Below are 23,193 nucleotides of genomic sequence, written 5' to 3'. Positions count from 1 at the left end.
ACTGAAAGGTGTAGAAAAGTTCAAACCGGCCTTTAAAGTTGTAAACTATGGCTGAGGTCCCAACACAGGGATGCCTCCATTTCACTCAAGCATTGTGCATTAACCTATCAGAAGCTTACAAAGCTTTCTTGGCTTTCCCAAATTGTTTAAATGCATAAACATATGTGATAGTTAGTAAAACCATTACTTTTTTATGCAAGATATCTTTATGGATGCATTTTAACAGTAAACCATAACATTATTCTGCTAAAATGATTACTAATAAAAAAAAGCCTCTTATACAAAGAGAAGAGTGCATATTTTAACCTAATAAATCTTCCACTCCCACACAATCTCTCAACAAGGCATAATTACAAAGAGACTTCCAAGCTACTTTCTAATTGCCTTATTAAAAACAGTCCTTGAAAAGTCATAAGTGAAATAAGAAAAAAAGTTTGAGGAAGAAGAATTAAGAAAAAGCTGCTTTCAACCATGAGAGTCGTGACAAAGGGAAGAAGGGAGAGATTATGTCAAAAATAGAAAGGAATGCAGGGCAGAGAGAAAGAAAGACTGAAAGACAGATTATAGCAGGAGGAACTGTGACAGGCGGGTATTAAGGAATAAAATGTCTCTGTGGTTGGGGTTGTGCTTTTTATGAGCGCCATGCTGCAGAAATGTTCTAGTAACGTCCAGCACATTGACAAGCTTCTGACGATTATACTGTCTGTAGATTAGATTCAATCTCTTTGCATCTCTGTCTGTTCTCGGGATTAAATTAAAGAACACAACATTCAATTTCATACCTGGCTTCACGCACCGCCTCTCCCAATGTGACATTTACTCACTAGAAAGATGCCCTTTCACTGTTCCCCTCGATGCTCAGATAATACACAGTAACAAAGCAGGGGAATGATGCCAGCTGCTAACAAGCTGGGAAGATATTTTTCTTGTGGGATTAGAGACAAATTCAGAGGAAAGTAGTTGTTCCCCTCCCTGCATATTTTGAGTGTTTTGAGAATAAGCCATTTCTTAACAGTTCTTTCAGTATTAAAACCCCATTTTACTTTGCATATCAATTGGATCAGGACTGAAGTGCGCTACTTTAATGCTTAGCACTGCTGCACTGATAAAAATGGCAATTAGATGCTTGAAACCCAAGGCTTCTCTGTTAATTATGAGAAACCTTTCACCTCAACAGCAGAATGATTTTAGAACTGTGGATTATAAACAACAAAGTTAGAAAATGATCTAAAAAAAGAAAATTATCTTTTAAAACTTTAAATTCAAAGCTGACATTAAGTATTGTTGAAATAAATACAATAACAAAATAGGCCAACTATTATAGATGGTATTAGAGAAGATGGAAATCTGGATTTAAAGTGCTTGAAGTGCAACCAAGGAGGCTGAGACTGGCCTGCTATTAATAATTTTGAAGGAATTTTCTCCAGATGATAAATTAATACCTTGATGCTGAGGTTACCATCCATTTTTATAATGTTTAATCTTAAGGGCGGTTTCGTGACACTCTTTTATTATTTAGTATCAGTGTCATGACACAAGGAAATTAGAGCTGCACTGATTTTTAGCTTTATCAGTCGTGACCGGTGAGAGATCGGTCGGAAAATTAAAACCAAGCTTTTTCCGACTAGTGAACACACCATACATAACTGCTGCTGGGTCATGCTGGAAACAACATCCTTAAGGGTGGAAGTTGCTACTGATAAAGGAAGACTGAAACTTCGGTTTTTTGGAGCAGTCGGATGTTTAAAATGAAGCTTAAGGAAGAACAGAGATCTAATAAGTTATTTAAAAGTAAACTGATTTTCACATCATGTCGAGACATGTCTGCAGTTTATTTAGGCTGCAAAAGAGCGTAAACAAATAACCAGCAAGCCTATTTTCTAGGAAGACATCTTTATATTTCACCATTTTATTACTTTAGCTCTGATTCAGATTAAAATTTGAGATTCAAATCCAAAACATGACGAAAATGATAATTTAATTTAAGTAAATCTGTGTAACAGGGTTGATACAGCACTACAGCTTCAGTGAGAGGTACCAGTTGTTCTCTCTCTTGCATGTGTGCCCCTCACTGGCTACATTCACTGGCCTGAAAGGCTGAATAACCTTTGCCCTTATCTATTATAGTGCTGGTTCTCTACCGTAAAACATTATAGGAGCTCACAGTGCATTCAAAGCTCTGCACAATGGGTCAGACACCTTTCTCTACACCCCAAAGTAAATTGAAGAACGTAAACACAATTACATTGAAAGTGCATTATGGCCTTACACTGCACAATACCTCCACGTAGTGTTGTAGCTGTGATTATCAGCGATTAAAATGTGACACTGAGGTTTAAATCAAAGCCTGCATACAGTGAGAGTGCCATTACCCGCCGGTATGAAGTATAAATCTGACTACAGGATCAAGCTAGATAAAACACAAGTTCTCTGTCTAATCTTTAACGGCCAGCTATACAGTCACTGTTGCTAACGCTGTGTCCTCCCAGACACATTCATAAAAGGCTGGTATTCAGGTTCACTGCTCAGAGCATGGTTCAGAGTCTTCCTTCTGTGATTCAGCAGCAAGTCAAGTCTTTATGCAGCTTTAATAAAAACAAATCAGTGTAACTGAATCCATCATCGTTTCCATCACCCTTCAAGTTTTAGTATCGACAACAACACAGTCTATTAGCCTTCAGTGTCCTTGGCTGTTATTCCTTCCTAATGATGCATTACATCACATGCTAGGTAATTAGATGAAGCCCTGATATCTCATCCTGAGACCAATCCAAACCTAAAAGATGTTTGAAAACCAACAGCTTCTTTCACTTTGAAGGTTTTATTGACAAAAAGACTGTAAAATACTCTGAACATGTGCAAAAAAAGGCCAAACTAAATACTTAAACATCTGGACTAAATTATAATTGCATCAAATACTAGTGTTACACATATAAATCCTTTTTTACAAACTGTAATTCCAAAACAACTGATAAATACCCCAAAAACAACATTGATACAAAGAGCATTCCCTGCAGACTTAACCTGTCTTTACAGTTGGACAAACAGAAAGATGCTGTATCTTAAAAAAAAAAAAAGGAGTGAAGAAATTAAATGTAAAAAAATGAAAAAGAAAAAGGCCTTACTTAGTGCAGGAAAGTTGGCATCACAGAAAAAACGTCTAGAGAATTAGACAAAGCTAAATTTACAATAGTGCTGCAAAAAAAGGTAGATCTTATAAAATAGGAATATCGTGAAACTATACAAGTGAAAATTGTATAGATTAATTACAATGAGTGAAATATTTCAAGCCTTTATTTCTTGTAATTGGGGCCACAATTCAGTGTCTCAGAAAATAGGAATCCATGTTGCTTGAGGTTCAGAGTGAAGTTCCCACAGTCAGTGATGATTTGGGGTGCCATACAATTAAAATATTACATTGAACCTAAATATGCCTGGGATATTCATAATTTTTAACTTAACTGTATATTCATTTGTCAAAATGGCCCAGTCCAAGTTCAGGTCTAAATGCACTTGGGAATCTGTGGGAAGAAAACGGCAGTTCACAGACACTCCATCCACTTTGACTACTGTTTTAGCTCAGGGGCGTCCTCCAGAATCATTGTGCTGCAACTTTTACATTTTTCCATGGTCTGGCACATCTGAACCAAATTACTGCATTGCCACCTCGGTATGCAAGCAGGTTTTACAGAGTCCTGCTAATGACCTAATTATTTGATTCTTTGAGTTAAAGCAGAGACAGATCTAAAGGTTGCAGCACATTGGCCCTTGAGAACTAGAGTTTGATACACGCGGTTTGGGTCAAAGCATAGGAATGTTTCAGGTCTGGTTTCAGCACCCACCCTGGTTTTGACCCACATCAGCTTTGGTATAGAAAGAGAGCCATTCCATCACAATAATAATGGCCTTGAATCTGAGCAAACAGCATATTTCTCTGCAATAAAGACAATAAAGAAATGAAAGAAAAACAAGAAATGCTGTATATAACCACAATTAAAAGTTCCAAACTTCATTTAATATCTGCCTCAGTGTATTATATACCTCAGTGGTGAAATTGTTTCTGTTATTTTTCATCAGAAAGTAATTCTGGATGAGTTGCTTTGAAACATAATCCCTCATGTGATTTAACAGCTCCGCTTTAAACAGACTCCTGTTTGACAGTCTCACAGGAGCTGCAGCACCAAAGGGAACATAGCTTTTAAAAAAAAGCTTATGTCATCATCATCTTCAATAATGCTGAATCCCTACAGATAAGAGGGAGTGGGACCTCAGGTATGGAAGACACTACCGATCCAGTCTTATTAGGAGCTGATCCGCCTTTTATTAAGGCTTGCATTGTGGGATTTCCCTCAAGCACAGCAGTGAGAAGAGCCTGATATGCTCCACTGAAGAGGACCTGAGGATCCTTCTGGGTCTAGCTCCAATTAGATTCTGGTGGAGGCTCATTCCCCTGGCATTGTGTGAAATTTCCCATGCGTAAGCTGAGGACGACATGGTACCGAGAGCACAATATGACGCAAACACGTGAGACTTGCTGCATTTCATGTCAAGACTCCAACTTTATAAATCACTTAGGTCATAGGTCACCTTCAAAACATGCAAACTGCTATACTCATAACTTATGTTAAGTCTTTATGGGTCAAGAATTTGTTTTTTGTTTTTTTGATTTCTTGGTTTGTAAGTGAATAAATTATTATATGAACATTTTTTAATCCTTCCACGTGATTGTTTTTTTTAGAAAACCTTTCAGCCAAAACCATGAAAAACAGAGCATTGCCCACAAGTCAACCTATCAATATTGCTTTTTTATTAAAGTAAATTCCTGTAAAAACATTGTTCTTGTATCCTACTTTTTTCTTTAGAACTTAAATGATTCTAAGATTAAATCCATCATTTCTTTCAGTAGAAACATGCCACTTCCTTTTACAGGTGCATCTTAATTAAAATATCTTAATTTCTTTTTCTTAGTAATTTAAAAAGCTAAACTCATACTTGACATAGATTTATTACACAAGAAAATAACATGTTAAGCATTTATTCTCTTGATTTGAAAATTATGGCTTACGCTTTATAAAAACCCAAAATTTAGTTTGTCAGAAATTTATTACATAAAACCGACCAAAAAGGAATTTTTAAACACAGAAATGTCCATGTACTAAAAAGTATATCCAAGTACCGTAAATTCCGGACTACAGAGCGCACCTGATTAAAAGCTGCATGCTCTAATTTTAGAAAGAAAACCAATTTTGTACTTGTACAGGCTGCACTGGATGTTAAGCCGAGGGTGTCCCACCTTGTAATATTATTTACACAGAAAGATATTACACGTGAGGAATTTTTTACTTTTAACTTCATCCGTATGGTAATATAAACAAATGCATATTGCAAATGGTTTTTCTCGAACAGTGGCTAACACAGCTACCTTTAAATATACGTACGTTATCAGTAACACACAAATTTTGTTGCTAATGCTTTTTTACTGAACAGCGCACGAACAACATTCCAGTTTCTCCTAACTGATATACACTGCAGCCTACCAGGTCAAAAGTCATTAATCGCCTTCTTCATCTTCTTCCTGCGCACTGAAACCATCAAAGTCCTATTCTTCAGGGTCCGAATTGAACAGCCTCAGGATCTCGTCACTCACTTCAGCCTCTTCGTTGACGCTCTCACTTGACTAAACCCGGTCCCCTTAATCACGCAGCAGTCCCGGCTTTAGAAACCCGTTGGTGATTTTCCACGTTGATGAGGGTGAATATAAATGTCTGATTTGCAATACCGGTAATTGAATGGTGAAAGTGCTTTTGATTTATCGCACACGTTCATTGGACCTCTTTGAACTACTCATCAATTTGATTGGTCTGCTGTTACCAGGCAAAATGTTTTTGGCGGCATAAAAAAAATCATGCATTGGCCGCATCATTGTATAGGCCGCAGGGTTCAAAGTGTGTGAAAAAAGTAGCGGCTTATAATCCGGAGTTTACGGTACATGCACTCAATACTTGGTAGGGGCTCCTTTTACAGGAATTACTGCATCAATGCGACGTGGCATGGAGGCAAACAGCCAGTGGCCCTACTGAGGTGGCTCTGAAACATTCCACATCTTGTGAATCTTGATATAATTCTTAAAAAGGGCTTTGCTCAGCTCTACAATACTTTCAAGGATGTGGCTTGTCTAACCTCACTTTCTTTCCTTCCACTCAACTTCCCATTAGCATGGCTAGATACAGAACACTTTCTTTAGCAACGACCTTTTGTGATTTACCCTCCTTGTAAAGGTCAGGGGTCTTCTCCATGATCGTGTAAGCTATTCCATTAAATTTGTATATTAAACATTTTTATGATCGGTCTTTTGCGATATTTACAGTTTCGTGGACACCGGATTTTGAGTTTTAATGAGATGTAAGCCATAATAACACTTGAAATAAATCACTACCTATAGTCTATATAACACAGGAGTTTCACGTTTTGAACTGAAATAATAAAATAAATTAACCACCAGCAAGTTCACAGAAACTCACCAAACATGTTGCCGATATGGCCATTTTTTGTCAGAGGCCGCAGCTCATTTTTGCCCCAGGCATATCGCTTGTAGTTGTCCCAGGCAAACTTCATCATCTGCAAAACAAGAGTGACGACACATCAGTCAGTGGGCAACAAAAAAGCAAAGCATCACTCCTTGCAGCCACATTTGTAATTAAATTGAATCGCTCAAGGCAAAGGAATTATGGGTATTGATCAGGGCTGGATACAGGACAAACACACAATTATAACACAAACCACACTGCTAAACAATGCGACTGACATTTTCCCTGCAGCAGCTGGTGTAAATTAAAGATTGACTGGTACCAATGGAAAACATTTTTCTCAAGACACAAATCATTGAAAATGAAAACCGTTAACGTAGATTTGTTTTGCAGAGTGACTAAACTTTCTGAACTGAAAAAAGGTAAAAACATTATTTCTTACTGGCAAAGACACATTTAAGTTAAGGCTGATATACACATTTTCTTCCTTATAGACTTTACCCATACTCTTTTAGGAAGCAAACACGGGTCAGTAGATCAATTGCTTGCTAAAACTCCATAGAAGACATCATTTACTTATTCCTTGAAACACTTCTGCAATGCTTTCTGTCCCTATTTGTCCAGTTAGTTCAAATAGTTTATCACATTTCAAAAGTGAATAAATGCAGCTTAGCTCCAAGGTTTTGTCAATGAATAAAGTCCAACAAGCTCCCCGTAGCTTGAAGGTAATCAATTTGATTCAAGCTTACAGATCATAAGAGAAGTTTGCCATCATCTATACGAGGTCAAATGGTTTTAAATGTCTAGACTTTATTTTAAATTTTACCTGAGATCCAAACACTAAAACAAGGATATGTGCAGTCATGATGCATAACTAAACTAGTAACATTACAAAACAATGAATTTACTTCTATTCATTGTTTTGTAATGTTACTAGTTTAGTTAACATACAGTACAGGTCCTTCTCAAAATATTAGCATATTGTGATAAAGTTCATTATTTTCCATAATGTCATGATGAAAATTTAACATTCATATATTTTAGATTCATTGCACACTAACTGAAATATTTCAGGTCTTTTATTGTCTTAATACGGATGATTTTGGCATACAGCTCATGAAAACCCAAAATTCCTATCTCAACAAATTAGCATATTTCATCCGACCAATAAAAGAAAAGTGTTTTTAATACAAAAAACGTCAACCTTCAAATAATCATGTACAGTTATGCACTCAATACTTGGTCGGGAATCCTTTTGCAGAAATGACTGCTTCAATGCGGCGTGGCATGGAGGCAATCAGCCTGTGGCACTGCTGAGGTCTTATGGAGGCCCAGGATGCTTCAATAGCGGCCTTTAGCTCATCCAGAGTGTTGGGTCTTGAGTCTCTCAATGTTCTCTTCACAATATCCCACAGATTCTCTATGGGGTTCAAGTCAGGAGAGTTGGCAGGCCAATTGAGCACAGTGATACCATGGTCAGTAAACCATTTACCAGTGGTTTTGGCACTGTGAGCAGGTGCCAGGTCGTGCTGAAAAATGAAATCTTCATCTCCATAAAGCTTTTCAGCAGATGGAACCATGAAGTGCTCCAAAATCTCCTGATAGCTAGCTGCATTGACCCTGCCCTTGATAAAACACAGTGGACCAACACCAGCAGCTGACATGGCACCCAGACCATCACTGACTGTGGGTACTTGACACTGGACTTCTGGCATTTTGGCATTTCCTTCTCCCCAGTCTTCCTCCAGACTCTGGCACCTTGATTTCCGAATGACATGCAGAATTTGCTTTCATCCGAAAAAAGTACTTCGGACCACTGAGCAACAGTCCAGTGCTGCTTCTCTGTAGCCCAGGTCAGGCGCTTCTGCCGCTGTTTCTGGTTCAAAAGTGGCTTGACCTGGGGAATGCGGCACCTGTAGCCCATTTCCTGCACACGCCTGTGCACGGTGGCTCTGGATGTTTCTACTCCAGACTCAGTCCACTGCTTCCGCAGGTCCCCCAAGGTCTGGAATCGGCCATTCTCCACAATCTTCCTCAGGGTCACCTCTTCTCGTTGTGCAGCGTTTTCTGCCACACTTTTTCCTTCCCACAGACTTCCCACTGAGGTGCCTTGATACAGCACTCTGGGAACAGCCTATTTGTTCAGAAATTTCTTTCTGTGTCTTACCCTCTTGCTTGACGGTGTCAATAGTGGCCTTCTGGACAGCAGTCAGGTCGGCAGTCTTACCCATGATTGGGGTTTTGAGTGATGAACCAGGCTGGGAGTTTTAAAGGCCTCAGGAATCTTTTGCAGGTGTTTAGAGTTAACTCATTGATTCAGATGATTAGGTTCATAGCTCGTTTAGAGACCCTTTTAAAGATATGCTAATTTTGTGAGATAGGAATTTTGAGTTTTCATGAGCTGTATGCCAAAATCATCTGTATTAAGACAATAAAAGACCTGAAATATTTCAGTTAGTGTGCAATGAATCTAAAATATATGAATGTTAAATTTTCATCATGACATTATGGAAAATAATGAACTTTATCACAATATGCTAATATTTTGAGAAGGACCTGTATATCTACTCAATGAAACAATAAACCCTTAAATTCAATCCAAACATGAGCATGATTTTATTTGTCAAACAGTAACGGGGGCAAAGAATAAAAGAAAATTAACTTCAGTAAGAATTTTGATATTCTGCAAACAAATAAATTATAATTTATTTCTAAACTGCCTTAAGATTTCAACTTAAATGCTTAAATAGTTTGTTAAACTATCATACAACTATGATCCTACATTGGGTTAAAGCAAGAAAATGCATCTATTAAAACTATGCATGAAAAGTTGGGCTTCTTTAAAGTCCACAGGATCTCTGAGATAATCTTTAGGGCAGTGGTGACGTGAGACGCTGATGACAGTAATATCTGACTTCAAGAAAAGTAAAATACAGACTCGTTAACAAGACAGAGTTCAAACTTGGGAGTGAGGATGATAAAATGGACGACATACATCCTGCTTTAGAGACCATTTTACCTTTAACGATTCAAATATTTCAAATATATCATGGATCTGGCTTAACGTTAAATCAATTACAAATCTATTTCTATTTTTGTTAGAAATGTCCAACTCTCAGGTAAAATTTAACTGTCTATTTCTTTCCGATGATTTTATATATACTTTGCATGGATTGTAGTTCCGATCCCCATTTGAGCCAATCAACTCTTGTGAAATGTGAGTGTATGATCCCTAACCAAATCAAAATAACCCTGAACAAACTCATCCAACCACAGGACAGCAAAAAAGGCAAACATTTTTACAAAGCTTCAGTGCTATTAGCTTTGATGATTCATTTGCTTTAGGCTAATAAAAACATGATCAGAACTGCCCCTCCATGTGAAACTGACAGGAAGAGAAGGAACAAGAGAGAAAGAAATGTGATGAACGACCCAGAGAGCAGTGTTTGGCTCATGAAAGAGATCAGTTTCCACACTGACTACTTTCTACTCAGTGCTGAGCAGTTTGATAGATGTCCTGTGTTCACTGGCTGTGGGTATGTGCAAAGTGCATACCAAGTTCAACTAATTTCAACTCTGACCATGCCACAGGCTACAGTTGGTAGAGGGCAAAACTGTTGGTGCATGCAAACAAATGAATGATCTTCTGATTGCGGCACTGCACTGGATAACCCTATAATGAACAGAGATTATTAACAATACAGTTTGAGATATATGAAAGCTTTATTCTATGAACACATGCTTCATTCAAGTTGAGAACTAATTTTGCATCAAAGCGCACTTTCCAAAACTTACTACAATTAGAGATTTATCAGTGTAAATTTAGAAGAGTAAAATAACATTCATGTGGAGAAAGCAGGAAGTCTTTGTACAACATACTATCAGTTGGGGAGACTGGATTTTGTAAGCTGGAGTTGTTTTACTCCCCACAGCACAACGTCATCGATACAACATGACACTGCTTTCACTCAGGAGGTTGGCTCAAATAAGACCGAGGACAACAGAGGACATGAATCAGATTCCCTCCAGCAGGAAATCCTTTCAAAAAGAGGAGAACTCCAGCAATTTCCCACAGTAACAACAAAAAGGCAACAATTGGTCAGGGAGGAGAAATTTCATCTTTAATTAATCACAAACAATTTGTTAGGTGCTGCACAACATATTATCAGTCAATCTACATACCACATGCTGCCATCTATTCACAGATCAGATCAGCCACACTGATTATAGCCATGTTTTCAATACTGTTTTCTAAGTTTTGTTAGACTGACAGAAAACATGACAAAGCAACATTTTAACAGTGCATTCTACAAATACAAATGACAAATAAGTAGAACTGTGGTGTTGTTCTTTGTTGCTTCATAGTTAAAAAACAGTTGAACAGTTTCACTGTCACTGCATGTTTGTTTAGGACAGATTACTGAAAAAATCAGTGACAGCATGAAATCAGCTGGTCTTCTTGAGATATACAGTGTTGTACTGATATCAATTTGTGTAATATCACAAAAGACAGCTTGGTTGAAACATTTGGTAGAACTGCCATATTTCAAGTACCATGCATTTATGCTCTTCAATGATATATTTGCTAATAAAAATATTTAAACTACTGGATTGGCTTTCTCAATCCTTGATGTCCACACATGATAAATAAATTTCAGGCCGAGATTGCTGACGCCCGTGGATGGCAGTGCAGAGCATAATGATCAGAAAGCAAAAAGGAGTGTGAGAAAAAACTGATTTTGGCATAAAAATATTCAACAATATCACAATCAGTGGTGGTTCTCATATGAATGCCGCCATGGGTGAGTTTCTCTTTCTGCCAAACCCCCAAACAATTAAAATGAGAAAATTACATTCTGGACCAGGAATGCATCCATCCATCCAGTGATGCATGCAGAGAATAGCGAGACAAGCTTACATGCTTTAGCATGTAAGCTTGTCTCGCTATTCTCAACAGCAAAACTAAGCATCCATAAAAGCAATTGAAAACTTTTCAGGACACCACCGACATAAGATTATCTGGCCCCTCCTCGCAATGCCACCATAACAGTCAATGGTCAGAATCCCATTTATGATGGGTTTACGTTTAGTCTTACTCATTTTAACTTATAAAAGTATCTTTGTTACTATATGTAACACCTTTGAACTAGTTTGGAGGAGCTAGAAGGGGTAGAAGAATAAAAGAAAAGTAAAGAATAAAGGAATAATTAGACTGATAGGAATACTTTGAGAAAATGAAAATATCTTCTAATGTCATAACTTTAATGGATCGCTTGTTGGTGGTAAAGCAAATAGCCCTGCTGAGTAATTTGAAAGGACTCAAGCAAGCACAACATTATGTTTCCCAAAGTTATGGTTACAGAAAGTACTTTGTTTCCTATTGTTATCACCGAAGGCTTGCGGGACGTTTCAGCAAAATAAAATCGGTTTCACAGTGGCAGGCAAATAACAGAGACAGCAGCTTTTAACAAAAAATATTACCAGTAGTTTGAGGCAGGAATGCAAAACAGTTTCTGCTTTTAGGCCTCCAAATCTGACACTTTATTTTAGATTTTGACTTCTGTTTTTTAACAATCTTAGTAAAAAACATGTTCAGACTTGTTCAGACTAATTATTATTAATCATTTCTGACTTAGTCTCCACCATAACACTATACATACAGCTTATTTTTTATACAAAAAGTCACAACAATGAAACCCAGATTCCATATAAAGAGGAGACTTGGCTTCCTGAAAATAATTTATTCCATTAGAAAGAAACGGATGTTTGATCCATGCATCATACCACTGCTGCTGTGCACTGCAGTGGGTCAAGGTGTGGGAGGACGGACCTGTAGAATCGTCATCCTATCAACCCATCAACACAAAATCACAACAGAGACGGCACTGATCAATAGCTGCAGCTGCAACAGAGTGTACTACTACCTCAACAACTTCCTATCCAAAAGAGCCAAGGGATGAACCAGTCATACCCAGAGGGAAACAAAGCAAGAACAGACATGATACGAAAGTACGAGGGTAACGGTACACGGCGTATTCGTACCAAAAATATCCAGTACAGCCCTGCCGGTTGGGTGTACACCTGTACCAAACGAACACATGTCATTTTATACCTGAAGACGTACAGAATGTTTGTGTGTGGCACTGAGTGCACAAGGCAACTTTCTGTAGCGCGATTTTAAAAAGTGACGTCAAAACAAAACAGATAGGATGCCCAGCTATTACTTCACTCTGCTATTTGGGAGTGTTAAGCCTTTTATCAACTGCAAAACATTATGTTTCAGGTAGTTATATTGTTTATATATTATATCTATGTATCCAGCCATTGGCTATGCCTTTTTATACTACCTTTATTCATTGAAAAAAATCCAACTAAATCTCTGCTCTATACTTTCCACTTTTTTAAGTTTTAGAACATAATAAAATCGACCTAATTTCAGAAAGTGACAAATATTTTGTTTACTGCTAACCAAAGTATAAAATGTTTTTTCTTTTTTTTTTCCTGGATTGAAGCGTGTCAAAAACATACCGAACCGAGACTTTAAAACCTGAATACATATGGAACCAAGATTTTGTTTGTGCCAATGGTTTCTGAATTGGGTTTGGTTAAACTGATGGGCAGAGGATATCATTCTCTTAAAACAGAGCTAGGAAATAAAAACATATCAGGAATACAACATGCCACTTTTAAGACTGGATGCCAGACGTCAGCTTCATATGACATACTCAAAGATGGATTGTTGACAAGTTCACAAGAGATTCATGTAAACTTCTGGATCAACTACAAGTTAAATCAACAGGAAAAACTTATTTCCCTCTTCAACACACTTATCTATTCAAAATTTTAATTTATTAAGTTTAGAATTATACAAAGTAACAGCCCAGACAATAGGATGCCAAGGGAAGCCCAAACAGTTTGGAAATGTTTTTTTTCTTATTTCACTTTAGAGCAAACTCTTATAGAGGTTAAGAAGTGACAAAAGGAAACAAGATACTACATTTGTACAGTCGGAAAAAAAGAGTGACAAGGCTTATGGTCTTCTGGTGGTAGTTTTGCAATAGCAGTGGCTTTTGTTTTGGTACATCGTCATGCTGGAAGACAATGTGATGACCAAGACCGATTTTTGCTGTTGGCTGCTTTAGGTTTTCTTTACATATCTTTTTTTCTTTTACCTGACAGTAATACCAGTTCCAGACACACAGAAGCCAATACCACGTTTCACTGTGGGGTCAGTGTTCACGCAGGCTTCTACCTTCTTACTCCAAACACAAGTAATGTTTATATGGCCAAAGAGCCCTAGTTTTGTGTTATCTGAACAAAGGGCGTGCTTCCACTATGAAATATATTCTCCAAGGTTGTCTTTAACATACTTTAGTAAGGCTTAAAGGTGTCTTTTCTGCAGAGGTCATTCTTGGTCTGCAACCCTGAAGTCCATTACTGTGCAAAACTCTCATGATTGTCTTTTATGAGACTACTTCCTGACTTGACCAAGTCATTCATTAGTGTTTTAGCAATTTCAGGGATTTTTAGGGACAAATCTCACTAGGTTTCTTGACAAGGTCTTTGAAATATTTTGCTTCCTACCTGTGCCAAGCTTGTTCAGTGCTGTGCGACTCTCCATTAATGTGTTTGATATTTCTGAATTGCTGTTAAAACTTTATCTTCCTCCTGCTTTCTGATCATCAACAATTAGTTTTTTCTTAGGTCTATACTGTTTCTTTTGTTTTTGGCAGGGTGCTTTTTCAATCCACAGCTTGAAACATTGCAGATATTTTTATATTACTTGTAAAACCTTGGATTTGCACATCATTTCACGGCAGCGGTTTCTGTTACAGCTCAGTAAAAGGTCAGTTTTTAAAGGAGCTAATGATTTTGACCCTGGCAGTTTTTGGGTTTTGTGGAATCAATTATTTTTCTGTGTGAAAAGTAGAATAATGCAACCATCCAAAGTTATAAGACGTTCACTGTTTAAAAACACTTGGAAAATACTGTATAAACATTTTTTATAGGCAGGTTATTCATTTCATTGTATTATTTTGCTGATAACAGCGGCTCATATAAACCAAAGAACAATGCTTGTAAAGAGAAAAAAAATTATTTTAACAGCACAGGTAAAAAAGTTCAACACAAATGCATAACAGCTCATAAACTAGCACTGGCCAGCCAGGCATGCCCTAAATCCCCACAGGGAGAGAAAAAGTGCAGTTTTTTACAAATTGCTAATTAGAGCACATATAGTCTTCAAATTGGAGTTTCTTAAACAGAACACTAAACTCAGTGCAGCAGAAAAGTGAGAAAAAATATACAGTGCCTTGCAAAAGTACTCGGCCCCCTTGAACTTTTCAACCTCTTGCCACATTTCAGGCTTCAAACATAAAGATATAAATTCTAATTTTTTGTGAAGAATCAACAACAAGTGGGACACAATCGTGAAGTGGAATGAAATTTATTGGAAGTGACAAACTTTTTTAACAAATAAAAAACTGAAAAGTGGGGCGTGCAATATTATTCGGCCCCTTTACTTTCAGTGCAGCAAACTCACTCCAGAAGTTCAGTGAGGATCTCTGAATGATCCAATGTTGTCCCAAATGACTGATGATGATAAATAGAATCCACCTGTGTGTAATCAAGTCTCCGTATAAATGCACCTGCTCTGTGATAGTCTCAGGGTTCTGTTCAAAGTGCAGAGAGCATCATGAAGACCAAGGAACACACCAGGCAGGTCCGAGATACTGTTGTGGAGAAGTTTAAAGCCGGATTTGGATACAAAAAGATTTCCCAAGCTATAAACATCCCAAAGAGCACTGTGCAAGAAATCATATTGAAAAGGAAGGAGAATCAGACCACTGCAAATCTACCAAGACCCGGCCATCCCTCTAAACTTTCATCTCGAACAAGGAGAAGACTGATCAGAGATGCAGCCAAGAGGCCCATGATCACTCTGGATGAACTGCAGAGATCTACAGCTGAGGTGGGAAAGTCTGTCCATAGAACAATCAGTCATACACTGCACAAATCTGGCCTTTATGGAAGAGTGGCAAGAAGAAAGCCATTTCTCAAAGATATCCATAAAAAGTCTCATTTAAGGTTTGCCACAAGCCACCTGGGAGACACACCAAACATGTGGAGAAGGTCCTCTGGTCAGATGAAACCAAAATCGAACTGTTTGGCCACAATGCAAAACGATATGTTTGCTATAAAAGCAACACAGCTCATCACCCTGAACACACCATCCCCACTGTCAAACATGGTGGTGGAAGCATCATGGTTTGGGCCTGCTTTTCGTCAGGAGGGACAGGGAAGATGGTCAAAATTGATGGGAAAATGGATGGGGCCAAATACAGGACCATTCTGGAAGAAAACCTGTTGGCGTCTGCAAGAGACCTGAGACTGGGACAGAGATTTATCTTCCAACAAGACAATGATCCAAAACATAAAGCCAAATCTACAATGGAGTGGTTCACAAATAAACGTATCCAGGTGTTGGAATGGCCAAGTCAAAGTCCAGACCTGAATCCAATCGAGAATCTGTGGAAAGAGCTGACGACTGCTGTTCACGAACGCTCTCCATCCAACCTCACTGAGCTTGAGCTGTTTTGCAAGGAACAATGGGCAAGAATTTCAGTCTCTCGATGTGCAAAACTGATAGAGACAAACCCCAAGCGACTTGCAGCTGTAATTGCAGCAAAGGGTGGCGCTACAAAGTGGTAACGCAAGGGGGCCGAATAATATTGCACGTCCCACTTTTCAGTTTTTTATTTGTTAAACAAGTTAGACACATCCAATAAATTTCATTCCACTTCACGATTGTGTCTCACTTGTTGTTGGTTCTTCACAAAAAATTTGAATTTCATATCTTTATGTTTGAAGCCTGAAATGTGGCAAGAGGTTCATGCTCATCCGGGAGGAGGGAATGCTGCAAGTCACTGACTGGATGCAATCTGCTGGGTTTCCTTAGATAGAAAAACGTTTTATCCAATTTGAATAAAAAGCTAACTCCGACTGCACTGTTCAATTGTTAGGATTAATATGAATGTATGTACCTGACTGTTGTGAAGTGCCTTGAGACGACATGTGTTGTGAATTGGCGCTATATAAATAAAACTGAATTGAATTGAAAAAGTTCAACGGGGCCGAATACTTTTGCAAGGGACTGTAATTTTTGTTTTTGTTTTATATTTTATCAATAGTTAAGAAAAAAACTACTGCAATAAAGTTGAGAAAATGGACAGACCTCTTTAAAAAAGAAGCTCCTCTGCTTAACCCAAGACAGTATATACACTGTCCATTTCGAGTAAAATTCCAACATGGGTGGTTCGTGGACAAAAAAATGTGAAAAGCTCTGGAAATGCTTGGTTACTCAGGACACACTGATGAATCCATCCAGGGTGCATGCACTATTTAAAATTTCTTAAAGGCCCCAAATCTAAACCTAGAAAACCACAGGGAGTCACCCTGAAGTAGTACAATTTGAGTTTATATTAAATGGAACAAAAAACCAAGAGAGAAAGTAGCCTGGAGCCCCTCAGGGGTGTGTTGGCAGAGGAGTGCACTGTAGTCCTTTGCTGCTCTCTTTGTGAGTGTTTTAAGTAAAATAACGTGGGGTAAAGAAAGCAAGGAGGGAAAACCTTTTACATGTTAAGCTGACTGCTTTGCAGCTGCTAACCAGTAAAAACAAAAAAAACATTGCAACATGCAATATCTGGTAATAACATCCTCTCATCTGCACAAAGCAAATACCCTGTGAATACAGGATTGACACAGCAATAATATGCCATCATCTTGACCAGAACTCCCTGGTAAAAGAGATGCTGTTTCACAATAGTGTCATCCAAGCAAAAACGTTGTTTACTTATTTATATTCAGTTACTTGGTACATTGTTGCCATTATTATTGCACAAAATAGCTGACATGCACATTTGTAAGAGCTTCACAAAACTATTCAATTCATTAATTAGTATAAATGTTATAAGACACATAATAGAAACTTTTTATATGAATATGTTTTTACTTTGTAAAATGTAGTACTCAGAAAAATGAAATTGGAGTTTGGGTAAAACATTAAATGAGTTTCATGTGGCCCTAAAGTACACATGGATGGTAGAAATGTTCGTCCACTAGCCCCTGTGACTCGGCCATTTGTTATGTTCATAAATCAATGTCGAAAACAGTCATGTTTGTTTTCACACAAGGCCTTTTTCTAATATGAGGATTATGGTGCTTATCGGATAATAAATCACTCTAGGACCCAAGCTGCTGTGTCATCACCTGCAATCACCAAGACCTTTGGCAGTAAAAATGTAGAATCAGCTTTTTTTTTGCATTGCTTTCTTCTGATTTCTAACACCATATTCCCTTTACACACTGTTTTTGCTCAGTCATTTCCAGCTTATTAAAATTATGTTCATTATGAATGCTGACAGATTTCTTCAGGTCTCTAATAGCCAGTGAGGCCATCCTAAGTCAGCACAACACCTTGGTAAACTACAATTTTACCAAAATAAATAAAAAAGCAAAGTCAGAGATGAACTTGCTGAGTAGGTCATCAATGCCTGGAATTAATTAATGTCTCGGATTAGGATCCCATTAACTTATAGATGCAGTTTTTAACTGATAAAGATGCAAACAGATGCAGAATCCCTCTCCTAGGTGTTTCCTAATAGTGGGTAGAAAATCTAAATATATAATAAACTGTCTGGATTCAGGATTTGAATTGGTAAAGATGCAAACCTGCTAGATTAAGCTTCATGAAAAGCCCCAATGGAGTCTACAGCTGATGAGTAATGTAGAATAAATAAAATATGTAACAGATATGGGAAATGGTGTACAATGTTTGTAAGACTATAGTAAAAAAGAAGGCCAAATGTGCTTTAAGGATTTTATTTCATGTGATCCCAAACACAACACTTTATTTGCAGTAAATACCTTTTGCTATTTTCAGCATTTTAATTACACCAGTTAATGAGATACAAACTGACCAAAGAACAAATAAATGGTTAGTTAATCCAGTTTTTTTTTTTTATGTAAGGCTGCATTGGATCGGAGGTCCTGGGATGGTGTGGCAACTTTTATCATTGGACTTGCATGCTTCCAGGAGGGGTTCTAGTTGATTTTTCTGAGTTGGTAATCAGAAATTCAAACGTCCTACTTTAAAGGAACACATCTTGTACCACAGAGTGTTTAAAGAAAATTGTTTTTTTCAGCTTCAGGGTTTCACAGCCTTGCATTGACTACAAATCTTGGCAGCATACGAGGGATTGCAGGAAAAACCTGCTATATAGCTATGCATCACTGATATTAAAGCGTAGTCTTCATCAACACCAGTATAGATGTCTGCAGTTGAAAGATTTTAAAGAACCATCAGAAATGCTACCTGCTGGGCATCAAAATAAGGAACAAAACTTTGAGAGTCGGGTTTTATTTAATAGAGTAGAAATCAAACGCTGAACTGAAGAGATATTTCAAAACACTGAATAGCTGTTTTTGGTTAAAATAACCAATGAAATTACATTTGAATAGAAATTATTTAAAAATGGTTTCAGTGCACAGGTCTAATTTATTGACACCAGTACAGGCTGAAACCCAAATTATATGAAAATCAATTCTAGTGGAAGAATTCACAAGTATTTCACATTTACTTTTTAATTTCCATGTTGAGAACTCTTGGCACTTCAGCCGAACTCTCTGGCTAAAATACTTGGCTTATCAGAGCTGTTCTTTCATCAAGAATTCAGTACTTTATTTTCTAAAGTAATGTTGGCTGGCACCGGGGCTCCAGGGGTCGCAGTCTAACAGTTTTCTTTCCTCTCCCGTTTTCTGTGGATCAGTAAAGCTGGACCAATCAATAGACTTAGCCAGAAAAGTTGATAGAAATTGGTAGGAGAGGAGAGCAGAGTGGTTTCTAAACTTACTGGAGTAACAGAAACTTGCACAAAAAATATCGTGACCCTCAGCTCTGTAACTGACTTTAACCAGCTCCTTACCCGTACTGCTGACAGCAGCTCTCTCCACACAAACAACCTATAAAATTGCAAGGATCGTGCAGAAAATTGGAAGTTAGTGACAGTAAAAACAAACTATTGCAGAGCTTTTACCGTGTTATTAGAGAGAGTAAGGTAGAAAATAATAGAGAATCTGAGGGAAAAAGTCATGAAGGAAAGACATACATAGAAGAGGGAAGTAATTTGTCTCGAAGACATTGCCAATTTCAGTGGGCTGCAGGCAGATACATTTACTACAAGTGAGCCTCGCTGAGTCTTGTGGGATCACAGTGGTGGTTTTAGCACAGTATTTTCAGAGGAAGGCACTCATGTAGATCAGGTTCTGCTTAAATACACAAGGGAGAGAAAAATGAAGCACCATACAAAGATTTATGTAAGTAGTCTAAGATGAGGAGAAATGAACTTGAGAGAAGTTCATTTCTTAAATAAGATCATAGATCTTATTTTATATTGTGGCACTAAATGTGTTTCTATACATGTTAAGAAACAATGAGGGGGTGAAGAAAATTTCATCCATCCATCTTCTGCTCAGGCCTTGGATGTTATGTTCATTCTAGGGTATCCAAAGGCATTTAAGGGTCAGAGGGCATATACACTCACCATCCACTTTATTAGTTACACCTTACTAATACCCATTTTGTCCTCAAAACTGCCTTAATTCATCGTGTCATACATTCAACAAAGTGTCTTAAACTTTCCTGAGAAGGTTTTGTCCAGATTAAGATGACAGCATCATGGAGCTGCAGCAGATTTGTCAGCTGCACGTCCATGAGATAAATCTCCCGTTCTACCACATCCCAAACAAGCTCTGTTAAATGTTGGATCAGGTGACTGTTGGCTATTGGAGCACATTGAACTCATGCTCATGTTCAGGAAGCCATTTTAAGATTGATTCGACTGGAAGTAGCTATCAGAAGATGGATACACTGTGGTCAATGGGTCAATACCCAGGTAGGCTGTAGTGTTCCCCACTTTATTATCCTACCAGCCTGACCTGCTGATTGAAAGCAGGTTGGATTTATGCTTTCATGTTGTTTATAAAGAATTATGGCCCTAACGTGAATATCACAGCTAAAAATGGAGAGTCTGTTACTCTCCAATTTTGGTTGGTTTGTGTGAATTATAGCCTCAGTTTTCTGTTCTTAGCAGACAGAGCTGGCACTTGGTAGCTCTGTCTGGCTCTTGAGTAGTTATTTGAGCTTTTGTCGCTTTTCTATTATCTCAAACAAGTCTTCTTATTTCTCCTCTGACTTCTAATGTCAAGCAGAAGATTTCATCAACACAACTGTGGCTCATGAATATCTTCTCCTTCACTGGACCTTTCTTAGTAAACCACAGAGAGATCATTGTGTGTGAACATCCCAGTAGATCAGCATTTTCTGAAATACTCAGACCAGACCGCCTGGCAACATGAACCATACCACATTCAGAGTCATTTAACTTCCATTTCTTCTCAGTTCTGATGCTTCGCTGGGAATTCAGCAAGTCTTCTTTACCACATCCAAACAGGTAACTATTTAGTAACTAGCAAATGAGTATATGTGTGGTATTTGTCTCATGGCTAAACTAGCCACATCAAGCTTAAACAGAAAACTGAAAAGCTTCCTGTATTCACTGATGTGCTGGCTTGGGTCAACAGACTTGTATGGAGACCTTCTTCAGATGGTCAGGCTTGTTCTAAGTGGTTGTTAAATACTGAGCTACTCATTAAATAAATAAAAATATAAACAAGTCCAAAACATCAATAATAATGTCCCTGGTTATGAAAAATGTGATAAATGATCCCTTCTGCATTTTCTCTTACCAGTGTGTGAAATCGCATTGGTGGGGTGTGCGCCTGTTTTTTTAACAACAAAAACTCTTTATTGTTATAATAACTGACCGACTGTTTGGAGCCTTAATCTCAGGAGCATTTTAAGCATGGATGGGGGAAATAAAACCCTGATGGTTGTTTGGTCTGGTGTCTCACAGGGCGGAATGGACAGGGGGCTAGAACATGGAAAAGCAATCAACAGCATCCAATTTTCAATTAGTATTTTGGCTTAAAATGAATATCCACAGGTAACCCCTTTCATGCTTTTACTCAAAACTAATATGATCTGCCATAATGGTCTAAAATTACTAATCTTATATTGTGGATGGCAGGGCAAAGTTTCTCAAGCATTAGGGCTCAAGACCTTTCTTTGGATGTCATGAAAGCATGAAACCACCACTTAAAAACTGATAAAACAAAGACAAATGAGGCCACAGCAGTTCAAACTGGGACAGTATGAGTGAGACATGAGGAGTAATGTCTCTGCAGAGCACAAAGAATGCAAAAAGAAAATCCACTGTGACCACAGCATGTTCATTCAACCTGCTGCGGCTATGCAAGCAATACAGAAATACTTTCTGGTGCACACCACAAGAGTTTGGAACATGTTTTACTTCAGGCTGTTAAAGTTCTACATTTATCCTTTGCACTTCACCAACACTTTTGTACAGGTTTCATTGCTTTATAACAATCAAGATTTGTGTTGTTCAAGTCCTGAACAATGATTTTAGACTGTTGTTAAGGTCAGGGATGTTGTGCACCTTCTGTTTTTACAAATAAAAAAATTACTATTTATTATTTAAATATTAAAGTCATCAGATATTTATAGACTAAGATCTTTCAAAACTACATTTTTTTTTAAAAATTAAGCTGCTTCAAAGTTTCAGTTTATAAATGGTTGTTTATATTTAATCAGCACATTTGATTATAAGAAACTATGATTATGCTCCTTTTTTAAATCTTTAGGAGTCTTGTTTTAAATGTCTCTGATGCTCAACTGCCATTAAATTATTTATGTTATTTTGTTTCTTGTACATGTTTTATGCTTTGTGATTTTATCTGTGCTTTTCAATATATTTTTAATTATTTCTCACATTTATTTGCTACAGAACTCAGAAAAATGCTGTGTTGGTTTTCAATTCTAATTCACTTGTTTTTCTGTAAAGATTAAGAATCTAGTCTACAATATGTCTTACCTGAGGACCATAAATTACCAATATCTTGAAAGAATGCATCAATTCAGTCTCAAAGTAGAAAATTAATCATGCATAAAAAGTGTGAAAACTTTAAATACCACAAATAAACTGAAGAAAAACCCATTCATTATATACACACAGTATTTACTGAGACTCAAACCAGTTTTGAAATTCTTATCCCTGACTCTGAGCTGGAAGCTTTGAAACACCTTCTTGTCTGAAATGATTCTTCAAACAGAGAGCCGAGCCTTTGAACTTGAAGGTGTCATGAGTACGTCAGCCTCAGCAGGGCTTTAATTTTAAATTTGTGACTCCAGAAGAGTGAAAAAAATCATATGAGTTTTAAATGTTGTTTGTGGTAAATTAGTCTTGCACGGTTTCCAGTTGAAAATAACATTTACAGGAGAAATACCAGCTTTGTTGCCTGTGAGAATAAAATGGTAATAAATGAGTTTGTTCTGGCTCTCAACCTAACTAGAATTTCATCACTTACTGCAACTCTTTAGAAAGACTGTTTTAAAACCACCCTTTGGACACCACAACAGACAGGGAGAGTAATTCTTACTGAGAAACAATATCCTGATTTATTATTACATTAATGAATCAGAAATGAAATGTAAAAAATGTGTTTGTTTCCTTCAAGAGTAATTTTAAAA

General features: G+C 37.5%; 1 protein-coding gene across 3 annotated transcripts in view; it reads right to left on the bottom strand.

The window, feature by feature from the left end:
- The window catches only part of LOC124865620 (mannosyl-oligosaccharide 1,2-alpha-mannosidase IC), a 308,583-nt gene that overhangs the window by 157,921 nt on the left and 127,469 nt on the right, over positions 1 to 23,193 (bottom strand). For all 3 annotated transcript variants that reach the window (XM_047360863.1, XM_047360861.1, XM_047360860.1), the window contains one exon: positions 6,522 to 6,618. In XM_047360863.1, coding sequence (XP_047216819.1) covers positions 6,522 to 6,618 — 97 coding nt within the window. The remainder of the gene's footprint in view (positions 1 to 6,521; positions 6,619 to 23,193) is intronic.

The sequence above is a fragment of the Girardinichthys multiradiatus genome, chromosome 3 (assembly GCF_021462225.1).
Source record: "Girardinichthys multiradiatus isolate DD_20200921_A chromosome 3, DD_fGirMul_XY1, whole genome shotgun sequence".
In the NCBI taxonomy this organism is placed as follows: Eukaryota; Metazoa; Chordata; class Actinopteri; order Cyprinodontiformes; family Goodeidae; genus Girardinichthys; species Girardinichthys multiradiatus.
The sequence above is the reverse complement of the archived record's forward strand: the minus strand, read 5'-3'. Positions and strand labels throughout refer to the sequence as shown.